This window comes from Solea solea, chromosome 7 (genome assembly GCF_958295425.1).
Source record: "Solea solea chromosome 7, fSolSol10.1, whole genome shotgun sequence".
In the NCBI taxonomy this organism is placed as follows: Eukaryota; Metazoa; Chordata; class Actinopteri; order Pleuronectiformes; family Soleidae; genus Solea; species Solea solea.
The window spans coordinates 19,607,465-19,617,842 of NC_081140.1; the positions used below are offsets into that span (position 1 = coordinate 19,607,465).

At 40.3% G+C, this 10,378-nt stretch overlaps 2 protein-coding genes across 4 annotated transcripts in view; both read right to left on the reverse strand.

The window, feature by feature from the left end:
• The window catches only part of timm50 (translocase of inner mitochondrial membrane 50 homolog (S. cerevisiae)), a 28,331-nt gene extending 23,537 nt beyond the window's left edge, over positions 1–4,794 (reverse strand). Inside the window, exons 1-2 of one of the 2 annotated variants that reach the window (XM_058634196.1) lie at positions 4,065–4,794; positions 2,134–2,290 (exon numbers count right to left, since the gene is read on the reverse strand). In XM_058634196.1, coding sequence (XP_058490179.1) covers positions 2,134–2,290; positions 4,065–4,295 — 388 coding nt within the window. In that variant the 5' untranslated portion in view covers positions 4,296–4,794. Of the gene's footprint in view, positions 1–1,016; positions 1,644–2,133; positions 2,291–4,064 lie in introns of those variants that run through there. The other variant, XM_058634197.1, reaches the window with a different exon arrangement.
• A 553-nt stretch (positions 4,795–5,347) lies between these two features.
• On the reverse strand, positions 5,348–9,520 carry LOC131462234 (E3 ubiquitin-protein ligase TRIM11-like). Of its 2 annotated transcripts, XM_058633278.1 has the most exons (3): positions 9,448–9,520; positions 6,614–8,378; positions 5,348–6,209 (listed from the first exon to the last, which is right to left on the reverse strand). In XM_058633278.1, exon 2 carries the CDS (start codon positions 8,374–8,376, stop codon positions 6,631–6,633), a length of 1,746 nt encoding a protein of 581 aa, XP_058489261.1. In that variant the 5' UTR covers positions 8,377–8,378; positions 9,448–9,520; the 3' UTR covers positions 5,348–6,209; positions 6,614–6,630. The 2 variants fall into 2 exon arrangements, with proteins under 2 accessions (XP_058489261.1, XP_058489260.1); XM_058633277.1 differs by lacking the exon at positions 9,448–9,520 and having other exon boundaries at positions 6,614–9,145.
• Positions 9,521–10,378: the final 858 nt, after the last annotated feature.

Below are 10,378 nucleotides of genomic sequence, written 5' to 3' on the forward strand. Positions count from 1 at the left end.
CATGAAACAGCTCACACATTCCGATGTTTGCTTCAGTGAAACCTAAAAGTCTTGACTTTTATAATCGTCACTAGGGCTGCAACTGTTGTGTTCATTATAGATCAATGTGTGCGTTAGATTCTTGTTTAATCATTTAGTTGTGCGTATGGCAGTCACGATAATCACAAAAATATAGTACTGTGGCATGAACGAGTACAAGGAAACACCACACAAGCTGAAAAGGTGCTACGTTCCTTTAAGAGCGACTTATCAACATTTTATGGTCGACAATAATCAACAGATGAGTAAATTGTGAAAAAAATCATTAGTAGCAGCCCTAGTCCTTGTTTAAGCTATATGTTCTCAGTTTACTGTCAGTAGTGAAGAAACCAGAGAAACATTCGCATTCACAAAGCTGAAATCAAAGAAACACTAAAAATATGTGACGAGTAATCCGCTAATAATTGATCAATTGTTGCAGCCATAATTATGTTTGGTGTAAGCTCAAACTTTGTCGAAAAAGCCATCGACTGTTGATCTGCATTACCCAACTTTGAACGATTTTAAATGTTGTGTTTAAATTTGTATTACTACATTCAATTTGTTGAAAGGAAAATGACTATAACCTTATTTCGACCTACATTTTACTATATTTCATTGTTTTACTTTGCTGTTTAGTTTGTTTGTATCAGACATAAAAACTGAATATAAAACCTAATTTATTTTCATATCATGTTGTGATTGTCACTTTGAATTTCATTTGATCATTTACTATGCAAATCAAATCAGGCTATTTTTGTATGCAGATCCCTTAAAAATGACTTTGCTCCTGTATGTGCACATTTCACCAGCAGGTTTCATCGAGACACTTTCTCTGAAACTAAAAATATATTAAAAAAAAAGATGAGACAGGAGAGATTCTCTTCACAACATCAAAAGAAAAGGTATCTGCTTTTGCAGTATTATCACCTGCAAAAAAATTATGGACATTAATCCATAAATCATGTGACGACAGAATAAAAATGTAGTTTACAAACCTGTCTTCTGGAAAACCTGACATACGGTGTAAACACATACGTTGTTTTCAGATTACAGGTTATATTCCAAAAATCTCCACAGGATGATGACATGACAGAGACGTAATTACATCCCAAATTATTAAGTGCAAATTCCAATTTGATAATCCAGACGCGGAGCAGAAATATTCCAAAACAGGGATGAAATCAGGAAACACAGTAACAAAAAAATGCTACAAAAAAGTAAAAAACTGATGTATATCCACATTCTGTCTGCGCGTCCATCATGTTCCCTCCTCTGTTGACAGCGAGGGAGCAAAATCAAGGTGAAATAAAAAAAATAAATAAAAAAATAAATCCAACAGTGACCCACTGTTTGATATTCTTCATAAAATTCAAAACCCACACAGTGACGTAATTAAGAAAATGCATTCAAATCCAAATTAGTCTTTTGGCGAAAAGCACCAATGACGTCACGAAGCTGATGGACAAGTTTGCTCAGTCACCGCTGAGTTTATAACAGCATCATGTTGACGTCCGTTACTGCTACCAACAGCTAACTCTCATTACATTATGATTCTTCTTAAATCTTAGTTTAGCTATGTCTCTCGTACCAATGGACTAGAGACTCAAACCTGCTGCGTCAAACTTCACTGGATGAAATAAGCCCCTGAAGTCTGACGGCTCACCTCTGACATACAGCTGTGCAAGCTCCTCCCATCTGTGGGTAGAGCTAGACTTCCCAACCAGGAAGCTGAGGGTAATAAACCAATCAGACCCAGTGTTTACAACCTCTCAGACCCCACACACACTGATGGAGAACTTGTGGATAAAGCTGCTGATCAACTTGGCTCAATTCAACCAACGATAGATTTCTAAATATTTTTTCTTTGTTGATAAACTTTCCATTAAAAAGATCTTTGTTGCAGCGCAAAAATACATGCATGCATCAGATGCACACAAAATGAAAGCAGGGCTCGTCATAGGACTGCAGGCAGAACATTTAGGGGCGTTCATCATAAATTGACTTGCAATGCAAATATTCACATTTCAGGCTCAAATTTGGCTGGCTCTTCAGCCTGGAGCCCCGAAGAGCCTCCGTTTCTGTACATTCACACTAAAACAATAACCCACTCACCAAATATGTAGACGAGGCTGACCGCCCCACCCAGGCCCATGAGTCCCGCTAATCGTAGCACCATCTTCTTTGCATAGGCAGTGTTTTCCTTCTGCTTCTTGTCCTCTGTCTGTTCTTCACCCTTTTGGCCCTCCTTTCCCTCTGGAGGAGACTGACCCTGGATGAGAAAAAACTTAATTAGTCTTGACCATGTCTACATAATGGTACATAGTTGCTGCCACATGATTGGCTGATTAGATAGACTTTTTTAATTCTTTTTAGCTGCAAAGGGACAGTTCATGTTTTTAAAGATTTTGTTATACACCAAGACCCAGTTCGAGACACGGGTGCTCCCCCTCAGTAAAAACATGACTGACACTAGTACAAACTGATTTTAGTCACTTGCCCAATAATATCAATACCAGCTTGATTCTGTGATATCTGAAATATTATGTTCATGGTTTTATCTCACTGTTGGCCTTTTCCAACAGGAAGCTTAAGTTTGTCTTACTCTGGAAACAGTTCACTCTCTTGCACCAAAGTACATAGTGAAACATGTATTTAGCTTTTGATGATACAAGAACTGCTGCAGAATTTCAAACCAAAACACCAAAGTCACAGTATAAAACATTTTTAATGGACACAGCCATGGATCAACATTTCCTGTATTCAGTGAGGTAAAATCCATGATTTTCCCTGTGTAAATGTTTGTTGTATGTATTACAAAACACAGCCTGTATTTATGGTAAGAAGATTAAAGTCAGAATGTTGACTTTAATCTCAGAATTCTAGCTTTTGTATTTTGTTAATTTTGTTGGCCTTAACCCTCTTCCATACATTTCCCTCCTCATTGATCATTCCTGCAATGCTGCTGCACCACGTTCTGGTTTTCATATACTGGTGTTGCGGTATACGAAAAGGTCATATCATAAAAAATATATCTATATATACCAGTTTTGAGTATGAACTGGTATACTGCCTAGCACTACACGATGATAGCATGCCATGCAATGTGGGATAACACATAAATTACAACTTTGGTGCTAGGAGTGAGTGGTTTTCAAAGAGACAAAAACTTCAGTTTTCTATTGGGAAAGGCAGAGTTAACGGCAACATCAAGCCCTTAACTGTCATAGCCTTAAGCTTACCTAATCAACTCTATACACTTCCAAGTGTTTGACATTGAATTCATTTAGGTCTGGAAATATGTAAGCCTCATGTGCATGTGGTGTGTGTGTAGCCTTGAATTGTACGCGGGAGCAGAGGAGGGAAGGAGGAGGGGGTGACCTTCAAACCAAATAAACCTTGACAGTCATCTGTCTCTGTCTGAAAGCTCCTACAGTTTAAACCCTCCTGGGCACACACTGTTCAAAACCAAGATGTGAGGAGGTGAGATTATTATCAAGCCGGGGCGTGAAGCACCTTCAAGGGATATGATGATGCTGACAACTCGTCCCGTCTCCGTATAAAACCCCAACAAATTAATGACACTGACTGTTGTGTTAAAAAGGGAGAGCGACCATGACCATGTCACCTGAATGTGCTGAATGTGTTGGACGCATTACACAAACTACCAGACAGGCCCCGGTAAAACCGCATGCTATCATTAGCCAGCTAACGTCAGGTTCATTCATTCAGCAGACTGCTAGCAGGGAACAGGAGGGACAGTGAGGCAGAACGCTTAACTTCAGACAAGTTGACACTTATATCACAAAAAACTATCACAGGAAAAGTGTCAGTTGAGTATAACACGGATGTCTGTCATAAACATATAAACTAGCTTCACAGATTTGGAAGTTTCAGAAAAGTAGCTGCAGTTTTGTTCACAGAGGCAGCTCGCGTAAGCGGGGATTCCAATCCGATACCACATACACTGCACTATTCCACTTCAACATCGTCGCCGTTTGTTGTATAAGAAAATGAAGCGCACCCACACAGATTAGCTAACCCACCTGGCTCTGCTGCTGTTGGAGTCTCTCCTGTAGAATAGCCTGAGCCAGTCCGCCCGTTGCGCTGCCCCCTCCAGTCGGCTGTTTGTCCGAGGACATTGTCCGCACGAGACTGTCGACCGCGGCCGGCGAAGCGACACCCGTCATCCCGCTGCTAAGCCGCAGGAGGCCCCGGCTCGCTCGCATACACATGGGGAACATAGACGTAGTCGACATCTTGGATTTTTGAAGCATTAGCTGCCGGCGAATGCGAGCGTCCCGAGTCAAAAGGACAAAAGAGTATGATTGGCGGAGGCTGGGTTGAGTGACAGACAAGAGGCGCAGTCAGAGTAACGAGCGGCCACGTGTAGCAGTAGAAGGGCGGGACTTAGTTTTTGGTCCAATCAGAAGCTAAAATGAATCTGACCTTCGTTTGCAACGCTAAACCGCCATGATTGTTGATGGCAAAATGCCCAAACTGTTTTCTGTTTTATCAACTCCGTACAGGTTCTAAGATGATACTGAGCAAAAAAAGTCACAATTCTGAGACCACAGTAACTGGTCAACATTACATTAGTTAGCGTCAGAAACATTATAATACAAATTAAAAGTTTTAAGTTCAGTCTCTGCTTGGATTTGGTGTGTGAGCGGATCAACTGAATGTGACTGCAAGTGTTCAGTGTGATAATATACAGTATGTCAACCAGGCTACAGCCATGATTATCAGATATGAGACAGTTATAGCACAGTATATCAAATACAGCAATCTATAAATACAATTAAAGTGGATATTTAGATGGAAGTAGGGACATTTACCTAATGCAGCGAGATGATGAGTTATTTTTACATGCACTGCAAGCACAGTCTGTATTTATGGACGACGATTAAAGTCAGAATCTTGGCTTTAATCTGGGAATTCTAGCGTTTGACTATTTTGTTTATTTTGTTTCAAAAATAAATATCACATGTGGCACTAATCTGTATCTTCCGTACATATACCTAAAACAAATTTCGATTCGCAAGTCCGATTCCACCCCTGGCTGATTGTACTCAATTCCATTGTAAGTCGCTTTGGATAAAAGCGTCTGCTAAATGACATATAATGTAATGTAATGTAAAATTTGATATATTGTGTGGCAATTTAGTATCTTTTAAGACATGAAACTGACAAGAATATCCTGATTGTGTTATTCCTACCTCTACCACCAGATAACATTAAAGTACAGAAAAAGCACAACCTGAACATTTGACCAGTCTTTTATAAACCTTTATTTCAGAATCAGAATCAGAATACTTTTTTGATCGCCGAGGGGAAATTCTTGTGTTACAGCCGCTACTATTCAAAGAACATGAAACAAGGATAGAAATATACTGTATAAGAATAATAAAGAATGAACAAGAGTAAACATAAAGCTAAGTAAACTTAAATGTACTACATATAAAATGTCACAATAATACAATATATACAGTAGAGATGTACACTCTATACAGTGCTGAATGGATGAGATGGTTGTACTTTTAGTTATTATACATAAGTTGGTTATTGCACATAATTTAATATTCCTTACATCACCATAGAGCACCTGTTAAGCTGTGTTTAATGGGGTCTTCAATAAATCAAGATAAGAATCATCACAACAAGTTCTATCACCCCAGCGAAGCCAAACATCCAAAAGAAAAAAGATTCTGTTACTTATCTAGTTTACACATGTAGCAATATTAACTAGTTTACTTTGGCCTTTAAAAAGAAAACACAAGAAAGTACATAAAAAATGTATAAAATTTAAATTCAACATGTTTTCTCTGGTGAATACAAAAATATGTTATTTATGGTGGACTGGACCAATAGTACTTTCCAGTTTTTGAAGGTAATCATTTCTAGGTTAAATTAAATACTGCATAGTGTATTTATCAAATGGACTAGAATAGTTTGCTAACAAGAAGACCTAGCTAAAATGCTAACATTAAGTAGGTCTACCAGTGAGGTTTCTGTGAAAACTGGAAAGCACTTGGCTTGGGTGTGACATCGTTTCTGCTCTGATTTAAAGGATACTTCAGTGTGGTTGAATGAGGTACGGACACATAGCCAATGCTGACTTCACCAAGTCCGTCCCGAACGTGGAACCAACCCGAGACATGGAGGCTCATTCGCACTGAAAGCATGGATGTCTGCCGGGACACAAGGAAAACAGATTTTAGCCACTTAACAAAAGGCTAACCTAATAAAATCTACACCTGCTTATTTCTATGATATGTTGAGAATATGCTCGCATCTGTATCAGGCCATTAGACACTCTTAGTGAAATCAAAGCCCACAGAGGAAGTTACAGCAGGCAGAAGTAGTAGATTCTCTGCTGCCTCCATCACTAAGTTCATCTGTGTTATTATGCAATTTCAGTGATTGAATTTAATGACTTTAATTTATTGTCGATTGACACAAACTTACCAAATGAGGCAGCAGTTGAACAGCTCCCTGTTAATTTGCTTTACAAATGGCAGACTTGGTAGATTCACAATCACTAAAAACTGAGGTACACACAGCTAAAGCTGTCTGTGCTAGCGCTTACGTTTACCTGGGAATATCCTTCTCTTAGGTGCATCTTACAGGAGAGATCTGTAGAGGAGCTTCCCCGCCGGCACGAAATACAGGGTAGACCTTGGCGTTTGGCGATGTTGGGGGGTAATATCTTAATAAATTCTTCAGAAATGTACTTGGTGTAAAGGTGCATTGTGTGAATGAGTAGAGCAGAGCCCTCGTATCCACATCATAGAAAGAGACCAGACTTCCTTCATAATCCACAAATACCCCAATCTTCTGGGGCCCTTTGGACAAGGGAAGGATGATGTGTGGGTTTGCATTAGCCTGGTAACTTCCCCAGTACAACCCCAATGTCCAGCATCCATTTTCAGGGCTGAGAGACAGATCGTCAACTTTCTTGCTAATGGACTCTCGTGCCACTCCAACTTCCCATCCTGTTACGCCTTTAAGCGCAACTTCGAAGTAGAACTTGCCAGAGGAAAAGCCCTCATTTCCAAAGACAAAATGGAGAGTGTCAAACCTTGCACAGCTATATGGGACGGTCTGATTTGTGCCTCCATCCCTCACTTGTTTACAGTCCTCTGAGAGGATGAGGGAGGGGTGTGCTGTGTCAGGGTCCAGAATCACTTTTACAGCATATTGCTGCTGGATTTTCCCAAGTTCATCGTCAAACACACCCTGTGTTTCAGCATCAATTGGTACTTCAACTGTCTGCTCTTCATCAACCAGACTGACTTCTCTGATGATATCCCCTATGTATTTGCTAAAAGTCTCCTCGATCTTGGCCACTGCAGTCCTAAGAGTCTCTACATGCAGAGACAAACTTTGGTTTATGGCTGTAAAGGAGGGATGTTTTGAGTTTGAAGGGGAGGAGATGAATGAGGGTTCCTGAAGGAGATTGAAGTCATCTTCTGTGTCTAAGAGTTCATTCAGCTTTGAACGTAGCTGTTGTTTCTCTTCGATCTTTACCTTCAGATGTCTGAGTAAACCTTGGGCCTGCTGCTCTGCTGCTGTCTGCTTCTTATCCAACAAATCCATCAGAATCACCTTTTTGGTCTCAATAAATGCGATGAGAGTTGCAAATGCCTTGTCAATTTCTCCTTTTGTTTTCTCCATTTCCTGCCGACCTTGCTCCATTGACTTTTGAATACTTTGATACTTCTTACGGTTTTGGTCAAGAGTGAAGTTGACATTCATATTCCTACACTTCAGCTTATCCTTCCTTGCTGTAAACTCCTCCTCCAAAGGGCCAGCTTCATGCATCACATGATCGTCCCTCAAGCACTCAGTGCAGACAGGGCTCTGGTCTGTCCTGCAGAAAAACTCTTTCACCTTATTGTGTTTCTTGCACATTCTGTCCTCAAGGGTCCCCACAGGGTTAATCAGTTTGTGCCACTTTAAGGCCTGGACAGTATGGTGAGGCTGCAAGTGAGTGTGGCAGTAAGACGCCAGACAAACCAAACAGGATTTCAGAGCCTTACATTTCACCTCACCACATAGGTCACAGGGCACCTCCCCTGGCTGGGCAGGGCAACTGCTGTTGTCATCTGCAGCTCTTGTTTTATTAAAAAGTTCCAACATGTCTCTAAACTCTGTGTTGACTCGCAGCTCAGGGGTTTTGTGGAAAACCTCGGTGCACAGTGGACATTGACAGAAGTCCTTGGTGACCCAGTACCCTGTTATGCAATCCTTACAATAGTTGTGTCCACAAGGAGTAGTGACGGGTTCAGTGAAAACATCCAGGCAGATTGAACATTTAAACTGTTTTTCAGATATGGAAATGTTGGCTGAAGCCATGTCTGCAAAAGAAAATGAAGAGAAAAATGGGTAGAAGGACACAATCAGTTAAATTTGCCATGCTTTGACAACCCTGTCCACGTTGAGGAGGTACTATGAAGTAATGGAAAATGATGTGTCTACTAAACTGAGGGTCTTCCACACATGCATACTTGACCATACATTCATTTTTAGTGGTAGTGATGTGGCGTTCATCCTCTCTTGTGTTTTATTTATTTGTGCGCCAACTTGCACACGTCTGGGCTCCAGCGAACGTCCTCATAAAACCTCAAGCAAGTTTCCATGGTTACCATCTTCTTCATTGCCTCTTGACCAAAACATGAGGGTGTCACCAAATGGACTGAAAAGTGTTGTGCGTTGGGAACCATAAGGTCTGCGCAGACACTAGCTGACCACAGACATAGAAACTACGACTGTTTTAGGCGTGCATTTTGTTACGTGGCTAAAACCTGTTTTTTTCTTGTTTCCTCACTGGAAGCATGTCTCAACAAGGCAATCAGAGATGGCAGACTTCACCCCATTCATGCAACAAGCCTCTGTCGGCCTAAATGTGTAACAGACTCACTCTGCTGCGCAACGATAGAGCGTCTGTGATCAGGAAGTTGCATGTTCAAATCCACGTCAGGGTCAAAATTCGAAAAAAGTCATTCTAACAACAAGCCTTTGTTGCTCATATTGCAAGCAAGTGCGGAAGCACGTGCATGCACACACACACACACACACACAGACAGAGCCACCAAAAGCACTGTGAAGTAATGATCTCACTGTGTATCACTACCTTGTACAATCACACTTTAAGAAATATGAACTATCATGTATCTGTTCAGCTCAGAAACCTTACTGAAAACTGCAGTCATACCTGTAAGTGCAAAGAAGAAAACATGGAGTGGATTTCATCTGTAAAGTTCATGAAGTGTCACCAGAACATACGGAATGTCTTACACTGTGATACTGATACACTTGGTGACTGAGCCTCTACTTTATACCCTTGGTTAAAGACACTTTAAAACTTACAGTAAAACCAAAACTTAGTGGTAAAAACGATGTAACACATGACAAACTAGAACTCACCTGTTCAGACGTCACAGCAGTTGTTGTTTTCTCTGAGTGAGGCAGCAGGAATATGAGCGTTCAGCCTCACTTTCGTTTCCTGACAACTGGGAGGACACACCCCCCTCCTCTGCCAGCCTGTGTGTGTGTGTGTGTGTGTGTGTGTGTGTGTGTGTGTGTGTACCTGTACATAATATGTCTTTGTGACTTATAAAACACTGACCATGTTGTGACAGTGGGGTTTGACTGGTCCTCACGGTCTGTCACACCTTAAAAAGGATTGAGTTAGGGTTAGGTTAGATTAAGGTTTATGGTATTTAGATGAGATGGTTAAGGTTAGGGATGGGCTTTGTTTACGCTGTCCAAATAAATGGATATCCTAAGAAGAACGGTCGCACAAACCTGTATGTCTGTGTTCATGCCCTTTTCTTCCATGTTTGTGAGCGTGTTAGGACATTTTGAAAAGCAAGGATTGTTTTAAATGATTTGGATATTGTTTGTAAATAAGTCATTTACTGTATATCTATGTGTATTTGTATGTATATCATTATTTCTTCCTCCAGTAGATGGCACTCGAGGTGACTGCCTAAATGGCCTATGCCACGAGCTGGCTCTGGGTTAGCCCCATGAATGTATTATAAGAACTACATATATACTGTATATAAAAATTATAATACAATGATATTATAAAAAAAGACAGAAAAGAGACTTAAAAAAGATTTAAATGTTCTGCAAAGTAACAGTGTTTTATTTATTTTACCATTTACTATTATTTATTACTATGCAGAATATTTGAATCCTTTTTTTTTTTTATTGCACATTTTGTATTGGGACCAAAGGCAACAAAATGTATAGGGCCGGCCCTGGGCAAACAAGACAAAAAAAGTGGTCACATGTGTCATCCATAGCTGTTTTTTTTTTGTTTTTGTTTTTTTACAGAAATATTTCAACC